At 53.4% G+C, this 17,605-nt stretch overlaps 2 protein-coding genes across 4 annotated transcripts in view; one reads left to right on the top strand and one right to left on the bottom strand.

Moving 5' to 3' along the window:
* The first annotated feature begins 4,004 nt into the window (after nucleotides 1–4,004).
* Nucleotides 4,005–12,120, top strand: GPX3 (glutathione peroxidase 3). The gene is made up of 5 exons (XM_060008512.1): nucleotides 4,005–4,177; nucleotides 8,871–9,024; nucleotides 9,938–10,055; nucleotides 10,489–10,588; nucleotides 11,008–12,120. The coding sequence occupies exons 1-5, from the start codon at nucleotides 4,091–4,093 to the stop codon at nucleotides 11,227–11,229; spliced, it is 681 nt and encodes a 226-aa protein (XP_059864495.1). The 5' UTR covers nucleotides 4,005–4,090; the 3' UTR covers nucleotides 11,230–12,120.
* A 522-nt stretch (nucleotides 12,121–12,642) lies between these two features.
* Nucleotides 12,643–17,605, bottom strand: part of TNIP1 (TNFAIP3 interacting protein 1) — a 46,384-nt gene continuing 41,421 nt past the window's right edge. Inside the window, exons 14-18 of one of the 3 annotated variants that reach the window (XM_060008500.1) lie at nucleotides 17,244–17,369; nucleotides 16,632–16,697; nucleotides 16,058–16,249; nucleotides 15,114–15,204; nucleotides 12,643–13,409 (exon numbers count right to left, since the gene is read on the bottom strand). In XM_060008500.1, the coding sequence (XP_059864483.1) occupies nucleotides 13,375–13,409; nucleotides 15,114–15,204; nucleotides 16,058–16,249; nucleotides 16,632–16,697; nucleotides 17,244–17,369 (510 nt within the window). In that variant the 3' untranslated portion in view covers nucleotides 12,643–13,374. The remainder of the gene's footprint in view (nucleotides 13,410–15,113; nucleotides 15,205–16,057; nucleotides 16,250–16,631; nucleotides 16,698–17,243; nucleotides 17,370–17,605) is intronic. The other 2 variants (XM_060008501.1, XM_060008502.1) reach the window with 2 other exon arrangements.

Here is a 17,605-nt window from a genome sequence, read left to right as displayed (position 1 = left end):
CTTCACAAACCAGTGTGTATTTTACATTCACAGCACATCTCAGTTTGGACTAGCCACATTCCAAGTGCTCACATGCCACATCCAGCTATTGGCTGCCATGTTGAACAGCACAGGCTTACAGATAATGACAAGGACTCTGGAAACAGGACATCTGGGTCAGAATCTTGGTTGTGCCACCTACCAGCCGCATGACCTTAAGCGAAGTGATTTAACCTATGTGTTAGTTTCTTCATCTCTAAAATGGGGATAATAATGTTAGCTACCTCATGAAGTTACAGGGATTTTTCCAAAAGTCAATAAATCTAAGGCAGTACCTGGTACATACAGGATGTTGGGTGAATGCTGGCTGCTCCTCTTATTATCCAAAAGGTTGGCCTTTGAGGTCAACTTGTCCAACTCTTTATTCCATAGATGAGGAAACTGAGGCCCAGAGTTTGGAAGGCATTGGTCTGAAAAGCAAAGGCTCTAGCCACCTCTCTTCCTGTCCCCTGGCTAGCTCTAAGACAGCACCTGCCAATTATTTAGGAAACCAGCAGCTTCAGGGCCCCACCTAGGTTCTGCAATCCTGTCTTGATTGCAAAACAGTGCCACCATTTGAGTTGGCACTGAAGTGGTGGGGCTGGGCCTCCCTTCTGCCACTGCCATCTGGACCCATCAGTTGGGCTGGCTGACTCCGTCACTGAGTCCAGTGCTTACTCAGCACCCATAGGGCTGGCTTCCATTGTTTTCACTTTTTACGCCCTTCTTATTTATTAACTCATGCTCTATCTGCCTCAAAGACGCAGAGCATCAGCACTTTTTAAAAAGCCTTTTAATCATCTACAGTCCCCATCCACCCACCAAGCAGGTAGATAGGGAGCTCCCCAAATACGTCTAAAAAAGAGAGAGTGAAGGGGTACTGGGTGCCCACTTATCTGGGATGCAGTAGGGCATGTTCTCAGGCTGGGAACAAAACTGGCTTATGATTCCTCTAGAGTATCTGTCTCCACCCTTCCTTTCCTGAGACCCAGATGAAATCATCTGCTCTCCTCTGACAAACTCACACATCTCAAATCTTACTAGCAGCTGTAATCAGACCAGTTTCGTGGGCTCAAACTTGATAGCACATGCTGACCTCAAGATCTGTTTATTCCATTTGCCAAACAGTGTTTTATTTGGCATTTGTTTATTTAATAGATAGTTACTGAGCATCTACTGTGTATTAAGCCCTCTGCAAAGTGGTGAGAATGAAGCCTTTGTGGACCTTATGATTTGTTGTAGAAAACAGAAAAAGAAGAAATGATGGTAAAGTACAACAAAGGCTTGATGTAGAAAATGTCAAATACTCTAGGAACTATAATAGAATAAAGCAAGGGGACCTGAATAAAACTCTTTCCACGGTGTTGACAGGATGCTGAAACCTGAAAATGGTGGGAGAGAAGCAGTAAAAGAGAGAGAACATGGAGAGTTCCAGACAGAACTCAACAACATAGACAAGACCTGGAGGTGAGAGAGAACGGCATGGTGGAAGAACTGGAGAACAGTCCAGTACAGCTGGGTAGAGAGAATAAGAGGAGTGTGGCAAAAGATGAGGAAGTGGCTGGATTTGGACGATACTGTCTGAAGCGCTAAGGAATTTGGACTTTAACCTGAGGGCAAGGGGAAACATCCTGGCGGAGAATAACATCTTTCAAAACATAGGGTTCCTGGGAACAAATCAACCAAATGTGCTAGAAAGGCTTATGGTGAAAAGACTGGCAAGTGTTGTTTTCAACCTTGTCTTCATGGTCTTTGTACTGAGGCTCAGACCTCCTTTGAAAGTAGTCTGCAGCATGAAGGCCCAACCCAACGGCAGGTCATGCTCCCTCAAACTCCCAGCCCACTGTCCATGCGATCAGTACTCCCGAGTCTGGGGCAGCACAGGTCTTCCTTAGACCCTTGGAACTGTAGAGCCACAGAGACCACCACGGAGAGATTGTCGAAGACTCTTATCTAACAGATTGACCAACTGAGGCCCAGAGAAAGAAGGTAACTTGTCTGTGGCCCCACTGCAAGCCTCAGGCTCTGACTCCTTCTTGTCTCCCCCGGGGAAACCAAACAGCAGGTCTAGGACTAGGGTGAGGCAAGTCAGGCACTCAGGGTGCACCATTTAAAGAGGCACTCGCTCGCGGGTGCCAGCTCTGCACTTGCCTTACCCTTGTCCTGGCTCTGTTGGACACACTTTGAAGGCAGGGACTGTAACTTTCAGAAACCTTTTTGACATCTTTCATCGAGTTGACATGATGCTAGGCACATTTTTTTTTGCGGTACGCAGGCCTCTCACTGTTGTGGCCTCTCCCGTTGTGGGGCACAGGCTCCGGACGCGCAGGCTCAGCAACCATGGCTCACGGGCCCAGCCGCTCCGCGGCATGTGGGATCTTCCCGGACTGGGGCACGAACCCGTGTCCCCTGCATCGGCAGGCGGACTCTCAACCACTGCGCCACCAGAGAAGCTCCTAGGCACATATTTTGAGGGATCCTAGATGCCTGCTGATGCTAATGAACAGTGGATTTCTGACAAACTGATATGTATACAGATGTTTGTATCTTTGGTTAAATATGACCTTCAGGAGACACCAGAACAAAGTAAAGAGGGCCTGAGAATGGAGTCTAGACCTGGATTCTGGTCCCCTCTCTGCCATCAGTTTGCTTTGGGAACTTGGGTAAATTGTTCCCCGTCTCTAGGCTTCAGCAAAATGAGGTGGTTGAATAAATAGCATTTATTGACTACATACTCTGTGTCAGCCCCTGTTCAAATGCTTCTGTGCTTTAACTCATTTAAAGAATTCCTGGCCTTCAACACTCCCTTCACTTCAACAGGCTGTGGTTTGAGGTAAGGAAGGCTTCCCAGAGAATGTGGGATTGAGACAGACCTTCCAAATTCCCACGGGGACAATACTATCTTAAATCATCGTAGAGGCATGGTATCTCAAGGCACTTCTCCATCAGAAGACAGAGAATCATCTGCCTCAGAATCACCTTTGGAACACGTCTGAAGGTGGAGCCTCAGCCTCTGCCGCTAGAGATTCTAATGCACTGATTCTGAAGAGGGACCTGGGAATCTGTATGAAAATCTTCTCAGGTGGCTGGTAGTCTGATTTGGGAAGCACTGATCCCAACGCAGTCCCCTATCGGTGGAGAGAATCATACCTAGACAGCACAGACCTAGAGCTCCCTGAACTGATCATCAGCATCTCGAAGCAGAGAAACGAAGTCATGGATTGATTAATGCTGCAAATATTAAGCACGTGTTGTGTTCTAGGCCCTGTGCCAGGGTGATTATGGTCCCTACTCTCAAGCGACTCCTGGTCTAGGTCTGTCACTTATTTTTAGAAACAAGTCATCTAGCCAGAACCAGAAGGGACTTAGAGAGCATCGGCCAATCCCATCATTACACAGTTGGGGAAACTGAGGCCCAGAGAGGGAAAGCAACATGTTCAAGGCTACACAGGGAGCAAATGTATTTTCTGCTCTCAAACCAGCTGAGGGATCCCAATGTTCTTCCCAGGAGAGGGCTGCATTCAAAATCCTAGGGCATTCACCCTTTGCTTTTTAAGCACTAAACCTACATAGAGTAAATAAATTGTTCCTGGAAGTCTCACTTCAGATCTTGCTGACATTTTAGGTCCTTAATATCCATCCCTTCAACCAGAATGGAGGCAGGAGGGAACAGGGAACACCTTGCGGGTGTCATCAACTCTTCGGTGCTTTTCAAAGCCCTTTCCCCGGCTGTGCTGAGGACACTGCGCCTGCCTCTTCCAGCACTTTAGAGTCTAAAGAAGAAGAGGGTCCCGCCTCACGGGTTCACAAGGAACTGGCTCCCATCTCTCTGTCCAGACTTGCTTATGTCACTGTCGCCCAGGGCCTGGGGAGGGGAGAAGCGGAGGGTAAGTTGTGTCCGCCCCTGAAATGCCAGACGCCCTGCGATTGGCTACAAGGACTCTGGCCCGGCCGCGGATTGGTCATCGCTGAGGGCTTGAAAGGTGGATGAGAGCGGACGACACCTCAGACGGACTGTGGCCCGGGATCAGACAGCGTCTCCGGCGAGTCCGAGACGCGGCCCCCTCCCACCATGGCCCGGCTCTTCCGGGCATCCTGCCTTCTCTCCCTGCTCCTGGCCGGCTTCGTTCCGCCGAGCCGAGGACAGGAGAAGTCGATGGTGAGTGAGCCTCGGGGATGGGTGGCCGGGGGATCGAACGTGGTCCGCAGGTGTCCATCTCTCGGTGGTGAGGCACCCTTCTTCCCGGGCTCCCCACCAGTAGGGTGACACCTAGGTGCGAGAGACGCCCTAGCTCCCGTTGCCTCCCTCTTCAGCATACCCAGACCGTCGTCAGACTCTTCGCGGTTCCATCTGTTGGAGACCTGGGTGCCCCGGGTGGGCAGAATGAATGAGGGAGGAAGGGTCTTCTCTCCCGGTCCACACTTTCAAACCCACGGCTACCTGCGGGTTGCCTTGCTACCTCCAAGCCACCGTCTGTTTCTGAGATGTTCCCCTCCAGTGGGGCCTGAAGGGGGTGGGGGGCACAGAAAATGGCCTGGAGACTCAGGGTCTGGGTTGGCTGCAGAGGTTCCCAGGGAGAATGGCTGGCAAGGTGAAAGGGAAGGAACACGCGGCTGTGTGGTCCCCGTCTAGCCCAAGCATAAACGCAGGTAGAATTCTGGGATACTGGTAGAAGACGCAGAGGTCTGTGACAGAAGGAGCTCTGAGCTGGCAGCACAGAATGCCCAGGATGCTGACTAGATTCGCTTTTCCTTTGTGGACCTCAGTTTCTCCACCTGTAGCAGGTGGGAGGACAGGGCACAATGAGGCTGATGATTTCAGAGGGGATGCTTGGAGAAGCTGCAAAATCCACACGCTGTTCTCTGAAGTGTCTCCTGTTTGGGGGCAGCCTCACTACTCACCACCCACTGCCCATCTTGGCCTGAGCAAACCTAGTAGTTGGAGAAAGCTGGGGACTGCCAGCTCGATAGGAGAGGCAGAATTCTCCTGAGCCTCAGTCTATCCCCAGCAGAGTGTGTGGCCCTTAGCTAGACTGGAGATGCTGAGGCCGGGAGCAGGGGTGACCACACATGCTTATCTCTTCGGACAGTATATGCCAAAGTGGGCGCTGTAGATCTCTCCTCTTCCCCAGGGTGGGGAGGCAGAAGCCAGGCATAGACCCAAAGAGAGAGATTTATGTCTTCAGCATCCCAGTACACACACACACACAAACACACACACACACACACACACCACTTGTATAAGCTGAAGAAGAAGCTTTGCACTTGCTGTGTTTCTCAAATCTTCCAGATCTTAATTCTAAGATCTTATGACTCCATGATTCTGTTTCCAAAATCGTATCTACTGTTCAGGAAGCCCATTCCAAACACAAGGTTTCTTCCGTCTGTTTCTATCCCCTGTCCTGTCCTCAGCCTAAATGCCAATCAGTCTGGTCCTGCTTGGAGTCAGCCTTGAGACTGGATGGTTATGGGGCCACTTCCTCTAAGCCTCTGGCTTTGTATCCAGTCCTGTTCATAATCTCCAACTCAGAAGGTATTTTCCAGGGCAGGGATGGTACTGAATTTCAATATTGGGGTGTGGAGTAGAAGTGAGGGTAAACCATGTGTAGGGCAGTATCTTGGAGTCCTATAACCTCAGTGTGGGGAGAAGCAGAGAAGGGAAGATGGGCCCTGCTTCAAGAAGGCTGGAGGTAAGAACATGGATCCCATGGATAACTCATCATAGCCATGTGTTCTCTGTAGAACTCTGGGGAGTAGATGGATTCAGAGAAAACAGGATGGGTATGGTCTAGAAAAGTCTTAGGGTGAGGTGTGATCATATCAGATACAACCAGCTAGGACTTGCTAGCTAATGACAGTCTGGGCATGCCTATTTCTCCTCCAGGTCCTGAGAGAGCTGAAATGTCATAGCCCTTGGTTCTAGGACTCAACCACTTATCCTACCCCAACTCCAGGGCCAAGCAATGGGGCAAGGGGCAGGTGGAGAATGGGATGGGCAAAGGATGAGAGCCCCAAAGGGATGTTTGCCTCCTCCCAATTCAAAGGGAGGGGCTGGGTAACAAAGGGAATCCTCCTTTCCTTGCCGTGTCCCCTCTCCAGTCCGGTTTAAGACTGCCCAGCCTCCCTGTCCTTCCTCTACAAAAGGACTTTGCAGAGACTAGAGAGAATAACAACCGCTGACGTGCGTGGGATCCTAGTAACCGCTGGTTTCTAGGTGACTAAACCAGGCAGAGGGAATCATGGAACCACCGGCTGACAGTCAGGGCTGAAGAGCCCTCAAGACAGCACTGAATCTGACCCCACCTCACAGCTGTGGAGCCAGAGCCCCAGAGAAGGGACAGGAGTCCTCACACAGAATCAGAGGCCCAGCCAGGCCCAGAACTCAGGTCTCCTGCCCCCAGTCTAGCTCTCCTCTCACACTTTCACACTGATGGGAGTGGGCAGATGGGTGAGGAGAAAGACACAGGACCAGCAACCCAAGCCAGCTAGGGTCCTGGCGGGGTCCCCCCTCCAACTCTCGAAACTCTCCTGTCTTGTGCAATTGTGGGAGGATAGAGGCACCCTCACTCCCTCTCCCCCACTCCACCCACAGCTCCTCTGACATCCGGGTTAAGGTGCAGGGGTCTGGGACTCCATGGGCCCAGAAAAGGGGAGGGGGCTTCCGTAAGGACTGGACGTGTGCTCAGTGGTGAACGCAGGCCATGGCTTCCCCCACCATAGGCGCTCTCTGACCCCTCTCGGTCGGAACTCACAGCACTGGCTTCATTGGCCCAGTAGAAAGGATGGAGACTTTGTCACACATCCCTTCTCCTGTAAACACCCTGCCCAGTGCATCATCTTCTTCACACTGGCTGGGGAACATCAAAGCCCTCTTCACAATAAGGTAGGAACGTCAGCACCCTTTACCCTATCCCTTGATGGGTGGGTGGGGCAGGGGCGGGTACAGATTTCTCTCTAAGAGGCTTGCAAGACAGTTTTGACCTGCTAGTAAATTCTCGCAGCCATTTTGGGAGGCAGGTGGTATTATCCTCTCCCGTCAGCAGACGGAGGCTCAGACTGAATGTGACTTGCCCAGGGCCACACAGCCAGCAAAGACTCAAATCTAATGAGAGGAGATTCCCACCCTGAAACTGGTTTCAGAAGCTGATCCTCCCGCTGTTTACAAGCTTCCATTATTTAGACAACCTCTTGGCTGTTTTTCTCCCCATTTCACAGTTTGTTTTCAGACCGGGGTGGAGTAGAGAGGCAGGCGGGAGGCCTTTCCTTCTGGCTGCTAGACCTCTGTGGCCAGCTAGGGCGTGTTTGTTGTGCCCTGGCTGTTTGTATTTGAGGTGGAGCTGACCCCAGCTGGGGCCCACGAAGCCCAGGGGCTGAAGGAACGTCAAGCTTAGGTCTCAGGCCGGCCTCCAGCAGCCACTAGAAGTCACGGGGCATGGAATATTAGACTCACGTGTAGCAGGGAATTCGTACTGGAGCCAAGAAGAGAGCTTGCAGCTGTCAGGGAATGGCCGCGTGAAGGGAGTTCCGGCTCCCCTGGTTCAGCAGGCTACGGAGTCTTCAAGACAGAGCCTGCTTTTTTACACCCTGCTGGGGCCACGCCCTGCCAGCCCAGATGGCTCTCTTCACGCAGTTGGGCAGAGGTGTAACTGGCTGCAACAGCAAGTCTTCCAGGATTGGTGGGAAGAGAGGGCGTGAATTTGCTTCTCTAACTCCAACCACCTGGCTCTGTCTCTCTGGTCTATAATGCTAGTTTGCATTCGATTTGTTTATTGTCTTCTCACCTCTTCTCAGATGTCCAGGCCAGGACTACCTGCCCAGCTGCTAATTATGGTAGTGATGCCATGACACTCTTTCAAGAGTAGACCCAGATTTTTGTAGTCTGTACCAAAAATTGGCAGAGATGAGATGGGGCAGAGTGGGGTAAATGGAGCATCCCGCTTGCCGGCAGTAATCCATTCCCTCCTCTTCCCCTGAGAGTGACGCTCTCAAGCCATGGTGGTGGAGAACAGCTGATCAGGTTCAAGGTTCTCATTTTATAAATGAGGAAACTGAGGCCCACAGAAGAGCAAGGGCTAGTCCAAGACCACACGGGGAGTTAGTGGCGGAGTTGGTCATGGAATCCAGGCTCCCCAGCTTGCAGCCCATTTAATGTTCTCTCTACTAGTTCTGGAGGCTGACCGTGGAACAGCCTGGGCAGAGGAAGGTATAATGGTCATCGTCACAGCTGCTCGCCCCCAGGGAACATTGAATCTATGCCAGGCAGTGGGGCATTACCCTGACCATCCCATCTAATCCTCATGGCAGGCCTTGCCCCATTCCTGGCTACTATCCTACTTCCCTATTTTCTAACAGCCTCAGTTTTCCAGTCCCCCAGATTGGGAACCTCTGAATCACCACTGTCCATACTGCTGCCTCCTCATTTCTGTTCAGTTCGTCCTTCACGATGGTCTAGTTCAGGCTCTCATCACCACTTGCCTGCATTATTGCAATAGCCTCCCCGTCTCCACCAGCCCATCCAATAACATAACACCAGCATTGGGGGGAGTCTCCCTCAGAGCCTGCCCAGTGACTGTTTATAAATTGACACGTGATGCAGAAGTAATGACCAAAGTAAGTATTTCTCCAAGTCTCCACAGCACCCACCAGCTCATGAAGCACTTTCAAAATTATTGTCTTGTACAAGGAATTAGGAGACCTCACTTCTAGTCTGGTTCTAATTCTTGGAGTGGTCTTGGGCAAGTCAAGACCACTTGGGCAGATCAGTTCCACCTCCTCCCTGTTATCTTGCAGATGGTGGAGTCCAAGTTCCCTTCCAGCTCTAACCGCTCCCCGGCACTGGTCTTCTCTTCCAGATGGACTGCCATGCTGGGGTGGGCAGCAGCATCTATGAGTACGGAGCCCTCGCCATTGACGGGCAGGAGTACATCCCCTTCAAGCAGTACGCTGGCAAATACCTCCTCTTTGTCAACGTGGCCAGCTACTGAGGCCTGACGAGCCAGTACCTTGGTAAGAGCCCATCCCTCTTCCCCTGCTTTATTTGGGGCTGTTTCTGCCAGTTGGGCACATTCCAATCACAGGAGCCTTCCCCGTGCAAGGGGGAAGGGGCGACGGTGATCATGAGATTCCAAACTCCATATCTTAATCCTACTGTGTTCCATGGTTCTTTGAAAATGATTATATAAGCCTGAGGTCTGATCACCTTCAAACGTGTTCTGGAAGATTCTCAGTTATCCTTCATCCCTGGGCACCTCAATTGCTCTGAAAGCAGGAGGAGGGAGGAGATTGGGTTTGTGCCTGGAGTGTCCTTTCATTGGAGTAAGAAATAATAGCTTTGTCTTGCTGAGAATTCCCCACCTGTCCTCAGCCCCATCTGCCTTAGTGCTTCTCTCGGCCCCTGGAAAGCAGGCAACTGGCCTGAGTCCCCAGAGTATGGGTGTTAGTGACAGAACCAGGTGTTGCACCCAGGTTTCATGATCCCTTGTATCCTCACTTCTTTCTCCTTAGCTGGGTCAGAGTCAAGAGCCTGAAGGAACAGGCAGGCGAAAGGCATCTGACAGCACCCACAAGAAAATGCTTTGGGGGCTGGGGTGGGGTGTGAGAAGGAGGCATGGGCAACCTGACCTAGAATGTCCTGCCTGGGAATCATTGGACCTGGGCAGTGGGTGACTGATGACTCATTGGATGAACCATATTGCTCTCTTTTTCCCCAAACCTCCAACCTATCCAGATTGGAATCCATAGCATGGGACTTGCATCCCAGCATTGCTGCACTCAGCGGATGATCTTGGGCAAGTCCCTTCCCCTGTCAGGCCTCAGTGATTTCAGCTGTACAGTGGGTGAGCGGGTGGAGTGGTACACAGGCGGGAGGGCTCCTCCTCGGGCTAGCCCAGTCTCTTCTCTCTCTCTCTCCCTGGCCCAGAACTGAATGCACTACAGGAAGAACTTGCACCATTTGGTCTGGTCATTCTGGGCTTCCCCTGCAACCAATTCGGAAAACAGGAACCAGGAATGAACTCGGAGATCCTACCCACTCTCAAGTGAGTGCTCACTCAGTGTCCTGAGAAAGCGCCCCAGCCTAGCCTCCGGGCATCTCTTGCAGCGGCCCCTGCTCATGATGGGTATTTATCAGCCTCCAAGAACTACTCTCCCCTTCCAGGAACCCTGTTTAGTGGAACGAGTGGAAGAGGGGCCAGGAGAGGGACAGAGACAAGGACGATGGTTGTGAGCGCATGACCGGGGAGGGGGAAGGGGAGTACAGGTGGAGGGCAGGGGTTATTGAGAAGGTACCGAACTGGAAAAAGACTGTAGACCCACATTATGCCTGTGCCCATTCAATATTCACTGGCTCCCACTGCCCACCGTAGAATAACATCCAGACTCCCAACACCCCCTCCCCTGTTCTGTCCCTTCCTCTCATTTCTGAGCCCTGTGCCCATTTCCCTGGGACCTACATAAAAACATTGCTCTTAGGTATGTCCGACCAGGTGGGGGCTTCGTCCCCAATTTCCAGCTCTTTGAGAAAGGGGATGTGAACGGGGAGAAAGAACAGAAGTTCTACACATTCCTGAAGGTGAGTACACAGCCACCTCTATCAGAGCCTCTCTGCCCAGCTGATGCTGGCTCTGGACCAGGCTGCAGCCGCTCCTGTCTCCAGCCCACATAAAGACAAGGCCTGTGCAACCCTCCTCTGCTCCTGCGCTCTTGAGGAATTTCTTGGCATCTGGTTATTATTCCAACTAGAGGGCTTTGCAAACCCTAGGGTCTCATCAGCCCATTTTACAGATGGGCCCCAGAAGGGACAAGATTAGGGTCTCACAATCTGCTAGAGCCAAAACTGGTTCTGGGATTCAGTTTTCTAACTCCCAAACTGGTGCTCTTTTCTCAGTGCCAGGCTATTCTCCTTCCTCCAAGAAGCCCTGGGAAGGAGGCGGGATAAGAGGGTGGGAGGGGTCCCAAGCAGGGTTGACTCTATTCTCATCTCTGCTCCAGAACTCCTGTCCTCCTACCTCGGAGCTGCTGGGCTCCCCGGACCGCCTCTTCTGGGACCCCATGAAGGTCCATGACATCCGCTGGAACTTTGAGAAGTTCCTGGTGGGGCCAGACGGTGTTCCCATCATGCGCTGGCACCACCGCACCACGGTCAACACTGTCAAGATGGACATCCTGACCTACATGCGGCGCCGGGCCACCCTGGAGGCCAGGGGGAAGTAACTGAGGCCCACCCCACCCCACGTCCACCACGCAGGGGCTGGGGAGGACTCTGTTCAGGAAGGAATCCATTTCTCCACCCACACCATACTCCCACGCTAGACCCCTTATGATTACGCAAGGCCTCGGCTTGACACGAACGTGTGCATACAATTGTGTCTGTACTGCTGTGCACATGGGTGTCTGCATGCAGTCCTACAGCTGTGTGTGACCAGGCATGTGCACACACTTAAGTGTACGGCCACGTGGGCTGACCTGCATGAATACCCAGGAACGGGTACCATGTGTGTGGCGACAGCTGTGTGCCGTGGAGAGTGCCAGAGAGTAACTCCCCTCTTTCCAGTTCTCTGTTCCAATGACAATTCACTTCCTTCTGAGCCCAAAGAAAAAAACCAGCTCTAGATTCAACCGTTCTGCTCTAACCTGGACCTCAACCCTTGGAGCTGGTACCTCCCACTGCCTCCAAACATCACCCCTGAAGTGCCCAGAAGCTTCTGGGGCTGTCACACTGCCCGACCTCCGTCCTCTCCATCACACAGCCTCCCTCCTTCCTGAGGGCCCTGCCAAGCCCCCTACCCCGCCCCGCAGTGTTCCGAGAGTAGCCAAGGCAGATGTGAGAGCAAGGGCCACGTTCCCCGTGTCAGGGGTGGCATCTCCATGAAGGAGGGGCCCAAAGCCCTTGTGGGCGGACCTCCCTTGAGCCTGTCTGAAGGGCCAGCCCTTTGTGCATTCAGGCTGAGACCCCCAGGCAGGGATGCCACCCCCGCTCCTTTGAGGGATGTGCCCTCTCCTCTCACCCCGACCCACTGGCATTAGACTCCCCCGTCTGCCTACACCCCGACCCACTGGCATTAGACTCACCCCTGTCTGCCTAGTAAAGGCCTTTCTGCAGCAGCTGAGCCTACTGTGATGCTTCCTCAATGGGGCCACCCTCACCGGCGGGAAGGGAGAAGAGGAAGGGGAAGAGAAAAGGAATGAAGGGAGACCTTTGGGCCCTTGCTTTTTGGTTTCCACCTAGGCCCACTCTGCTTCCTCACTCGGCATTTGGAGTTTATAAAACCAGCTCACATCTACTCTCATCCCACAGTTCTCCACGGCAGCTAGGGCTCGGGTGAGGTGTTCATTTGACAGGTGAAGAAACAGGCTCGCAGGAGGTCCAGGCCTTGCCCAATGTCTCCTGACAAGTGAGGGGCAGGACTAGAATGTAGACCCAGGTTGTTTGACCCCCAGCCCCTGGATGACCCTCACGGAGGCTCTGAGCAGGGCCCCAGGGGATATCTGCCAAGAGTAACGGTGATGCTTCTGGGGGTGTCTGGGAGGAATGGGGTACGGAGGGAGGGGGCCAGGAAAGCAGCATGCTGGTTGACTAGGAGGGGAACATTAATCAGGGCATAAAAGAATACCAGTCACAAAATGTTAATCTTCAACTTGGATTTATGTCCAAGATTCGTGCAAACAGCTGCCCGGGGATCAACAGCCACCCCAAACCGGGCCTCCAGCACCACAGGCCTCCAGCTGAGGGCCTGGCAGCTTCAGGCTGGGGCCCCTCAGCCGATGTGGCCGGCATGGGCTTCATCCCAGGCTGCAGTGGTGCTGGCAAGGCTGCCATGGGCCGAAGTGGAGGGCCCAGGAGTAGAGCATCCCGTCTCTTCTGCTCCCAGAGGCAAACCCGTTCTTCCCGCAGCTCCTCAGAGCGGGAGGGGATGTGCATGGGGCAGGTCCTGCTACCGCAGAGCTTGAAGCAAAAACTAAACACACACATGAACTGAATGTGGTCCCCAGAGGGGCTGCTGAACCACTTCTGGGGAAGTTGTGAAAGGAAGGGGCCTTGACTGCACCCCACTTGAGATTAACATCTGCCAGCAGTTTCTGCAGAGGATGGTAGGTCAAGGCCGGATGACACCTCTCTCCACCCAGTGGCAGAGTAGTGAGTTCTTCCCAGTCACGCCAAAGGAAAGGCCCAGACGGACGCCTTCCGGATGGAGCCTCCCCAGTCTCTCAACAGTTCAGGTTGGGGCCAGGGCTCAAGCTGGCCATCCATCTCCGCCTCCCGAGTGGCTGAGGCTCGGAGAGCCCGTGGCCTCTAGTTTTCCAGTAAGCTGAAGTCAGCTGGCTCTGCAAGACGAAGGTGGAGCCAAGGGACTGGTCTCACTGAGGTCCCTCACGGTCATTTTTGGTGGGCTCTAAATAAACAAAAATTTTGAGGATTTGAAGATGAGGTGGTACAGCAGGTTTCAAAGTCCTATGGAAACCAATATAGTAAGAGTGGAAAGAGACCAGTGAGGGTTGTTGGGTATCACCAAGTGCCAGGCCCTGGGCTAAGTGCCTTAGGGATATCTGTCATTCAGTCCTTGCCCAGCCCTATGAAGCAGACACATTATTATCCCTTTATGGGGTGGGGGGGAGGGAACTGGGGCACAGAGAGGTTTTTAAAAACTTGCTCAAAGTCCCAGGTCTAGGAGGTGCTGGCACCTAAGTCAGTCTGGTTTCAGATCCCAGAAATGGAGTAGTTCTGGGGGAGGGGACAGTCCCGCCCACTTGGCCACCCTCTGCCCTCATCAAAGCAGGTTCTGAGGGGCTCCACAGAACCTCTAGGGCTCCGCAGGGAAACATCAGAAAATGACCAGCCCAATACCTCCTCCTTCCAGCCACGAGATCCTCCACACCACAGCCCTCTAAGTACCCCTGTAGTCTCTGCTCCCACTCCTTCTGCAGAGGGGCACTCGACCTCCTGGCACAGCTGCGACCCTTAGAAAACCCCTCTTCCTGCTGAGATGGACTTGGCCTCTCTATTGCTCCCCTTAGTTGCAATTCTGCTCCCAGAAGCCCCACAGGCAAGGCAGTGTCTTCTGCCCCATGAGAGCCTCGCAGAAAGTGAGGGAGTGACCAAGGGCCCAGGGTGCTCCTGTGACTAGCGAACAGACCTCCAGTCCCCAACTGTTTGTGGCGGACACCGTGGCCAGAGGGAGCTTTACAAAGTGCAAATCTAATCTCTCATGCCGCTCTGATTTTATTTTATTTTTTATTTTTTTATTTTTTTGGCCGCACGGCAGGGCTTGTGGGATCTTAGTTCCCCGACCAGGGATCGAACCTGGGCCCCCTGCAGTGGAAGCACAGAGTCCTAACCACTGGACTGCCAGGGAATTCCCATGCCACTCTGATTTTAAAATGTCCAAGGACTGCACATCATCCGCAGGATAAAGCCCAGCCCTCCTGCCGTGGCCTGCAAGGCCCTCTCGGCCAGGACCCGCCAACCTCCCTGACCTTGCCTTGCCCATCCCCCCCTTCCCCACCTTGTTCCTGGCTCCAGCCACGCCGGCCTTCTCTCAATCCTCAGGTTGGCCACAGTTCTTCATCCCCTCCCAGCAAGGCCTTTGCATTTGTCCTTTCTCTGCAAGAACACCCTTGGCTTCTGCCTCTCTACCTCGTTAATGCCACTCATTCTGAGGGTCTCAACTCAAACACCACGGCCCCCAGGCTGGGTCAGGTCCCTCTGCTGTCTGCTCTCATAGAAACCTGCTCCTCTTCCTTCAGGGCACTTGAGTGTAGCTGTATGCCCATTGGTGTGATTTTAACCATTCATTTCTGCCCGCCTCACTAGACAGTAAGGCCATAAGGGCTGGGACCATATCCGAGCTTCCCCAGAACCTCGTACAGCACACAGCATTTAGACCCTGAACCGTAATGAAGGAAGGAATGGTTTCAACCCCCTCATGATGCAGTCACCGTCCCTTTCTTCTCAACACTATTTCAGAAAGCTGGGCCTCCTCCTCCACCTAGATCAGAAGGTAGCAACATCGTCGTCCCCAAACGGGGGTGATACTGGCAGATAAGAAGTTATCTCCCCCCATGGAAGACAAGGCCCCGTACCAGGGGATCATGCTCACCTGGTTCCGTAGGCCTGGCCGTGGGTGAGCCCATCACTTGGGAGCTCTGATTGTGTACCCCTCCACAGGGCAGCCGCCAGGTGTATTCTGGCTGCAACAACAATGGTGCTTAGTAAGCAATTACCATACTTGAAAATCACAGTAGCAGATAGTGTGCCGGAACAGTACTAAGTTCATATTAATCGAGTATAACTGAATCCTTACAACTACCCAGGTTGCCACCCCCATTTTAGAGGTTAGCAAACTGAGGCTCAGATGGGTTAAGCAACTTGTTGAAGGTCGTCCAGTTAGGCAAGTGGCCAAGCTTTGATTTGAGTCCAGGTCTCTATAATCCTGGAGCTAATCTCTTAAGCCCCGCAGTACACTCCAGTGTTTAAAGATGCATGTGAGGGACGGTCATGGGGGAGAAGCTGGATGGAAGGCAGCTGTCACCAGGTGAGAGCGGGGGTACCTGAGGGGGCTGTGGCAGAGGCACTGCAGAGGATGGGACAGGTGACAGCAGCTCTTCGGAGACAGAATGATAAGCAAGAGAAGAAAAAAGCAGCCAAAAACATGGAAGAAAAGAGAAAAGGAAAGGAAACTGAAAAGGGAAAAGAGAAAGAAAAGCAAAGGGAGCGAATGCATGGTGAGGATCTGGTACCTGGTTCCGTGCGGAGGTTATAAAGAAGGTCAAACCCAAACTCCAGTACCCCTGGCCTGGTGGGCGGGAGAAAGCCCTCCTTCTGGGCCCACTCCCTTACTTGGCCTTTTCTGTCCTACACCAGTGACCCTGAGCAGCCCTGGGCTGGAAGGTCCTGCCCCTGGGACAGCAGGCCGCACACCACAGTGCTGTTCAGAAGGGGCCGAGGATGCAGCTTCTGACTCCCTCACTTGACCTTGCCCTCTGGAAAGTGTCTGGGTGGCCTGTGTGTGTGTCCTGGAGTGAAAGAGGGGCACAGACCCACCAGGTGGAAGAGGCGCGAGTTGGGAAGCTGGGGTGGGTGCTCCATGGCCGTGGGGGGAGGCGGGTAGCGGATCTGGGACCAGTCCTCAAAGCCACGGTGCGGCACAACTTGGGGCACGGGCGGGTAGGCGTAGGGGTAGGCCCCGTAGAGATGCTCCAGGTGGGGCCCCAGGTGGTAGCGGTCTGCCGAGGTCTGCAAGAAAGGCTGACATCTGGCTCTGGCCTGTGACAGGCTGCATGGGCCGTCCCAGCGACACCCATCCCGTCTCCCGTTCTCTACTTAGAATCTCAGTTCTCTAAAGACTGGCACGTGGCCACGGAAGGCTGGCACATGCACACAAGAGTGGCACATGGGCATGGAAAACTGGTACATGGGCACCGAATATCAGCTACGATAACAGTTAGTGTGTCCTGAGCACGTATTCTGTACCAAGTACTGTTATGAATGCTCCACCCGCATTACCTCATTAGTTAGCTGGGCACCTGAGCAAACGATGCCGCCCCCGCCCAGTGACTGCAGCACCCTGAAGGGGTAAAATGCAGTCAGTGCTGCTTCCTCCCTCAAGCCTCCTCACCTTTGCTTTCCTCTTCTGCTGTCTCAGGGCATCTTTCGCCCTTTCCTCATCTTTGAAGGCTTTTAGCTGAGAGAAGGAGGGAAGGAGAGAAGACCGTTAGCCTAGGTGTTTCCTGGCCAGGCCTGGATCCAGGGCCTAACCAACCGCAGGGTTGACCAGCCAACGCGTGAGGCACCGCTCTGGGCTGTCCTGCTTGGCCCAGCCCCGGGAAAGGGCCCTGTGAGACACAGCACAGCCCAGGCTGCCGGCTGCAGGTAAGTCCTGCTCACCCATCACTGCGGGTGGTCTGAACACAGGTCAGGAGGGCTGCGTGAGCCTCACTGCTTCCGTGCTTTCGCATTAACACCTTTTAGTTCCAGTGTGGGAGAGAGTGGATGGCTCAGAGCTAACTCCTAAATTTGCTCTTTTAAGGCATGAAAACTGATTGTGGAAAATCAGAGCTACAGGTCAGAGAAGGGAAGGGCCTTACTGAGGGCCACAGAAATGTGGCAGCAGAGCTGAAAGGAGGATCAGTGAGTGTCCTGACATCCAGTCTCACCAGGGACCCTCCAATCCATGCCCCCTCCCCGTGAGGACAGCCAGCTGCCCCCTCCTTGGTCCAGCTCTTGTCACCTGGGCATGTGACAGGGTGACCTGGGCTTGCAGTTTCTCCACCTGCTTCTTCAGCTCTTCCTTCTCCTCATTCATGCGCTCCCGGTCGCTGCGCTCCCTCTGGAAGTCCTCCTCAAAAATCTTCACCTGAAGGGGTGGGAAGGGGTGGGGAGGTGGGGAGAAAGGGATGAGGCAGGAGGGGCAGTTCTGAGTAGAGGCTCAGACCTGCTCGGGCCTAGAACCCTGGGCCTCCTGATGGGAGTCAGACATCAAAACTGGTTTCACCGCATCTCAAAAATCCCCGTGGAGAGGGGAACAGGTGTACCTCTGAGGATCTGGTACCTGGTTCCATGCAGAGGTTGTAAAGAAGGTCAAACCCAAAC

This window comes from Delphinus delphis, chromosome 3 (assembly GCF_949987515.2).
Source record: "Delphinus delphis chromosome 3, mDelDel1.2, whole genome shotgun sequence".
NCBI classification, from domain to species: Eukaryota; Metazoa; Chordata; class Mammalia; order Artiodactyla; family Delphinidae; genus Delphinus; species Delphinus delphis.
The sequence above is the reverse complement of the archived record's forward strand: the minus strand, read 5'-3'. Positions and strand labels throughout refer to the sequence as shown.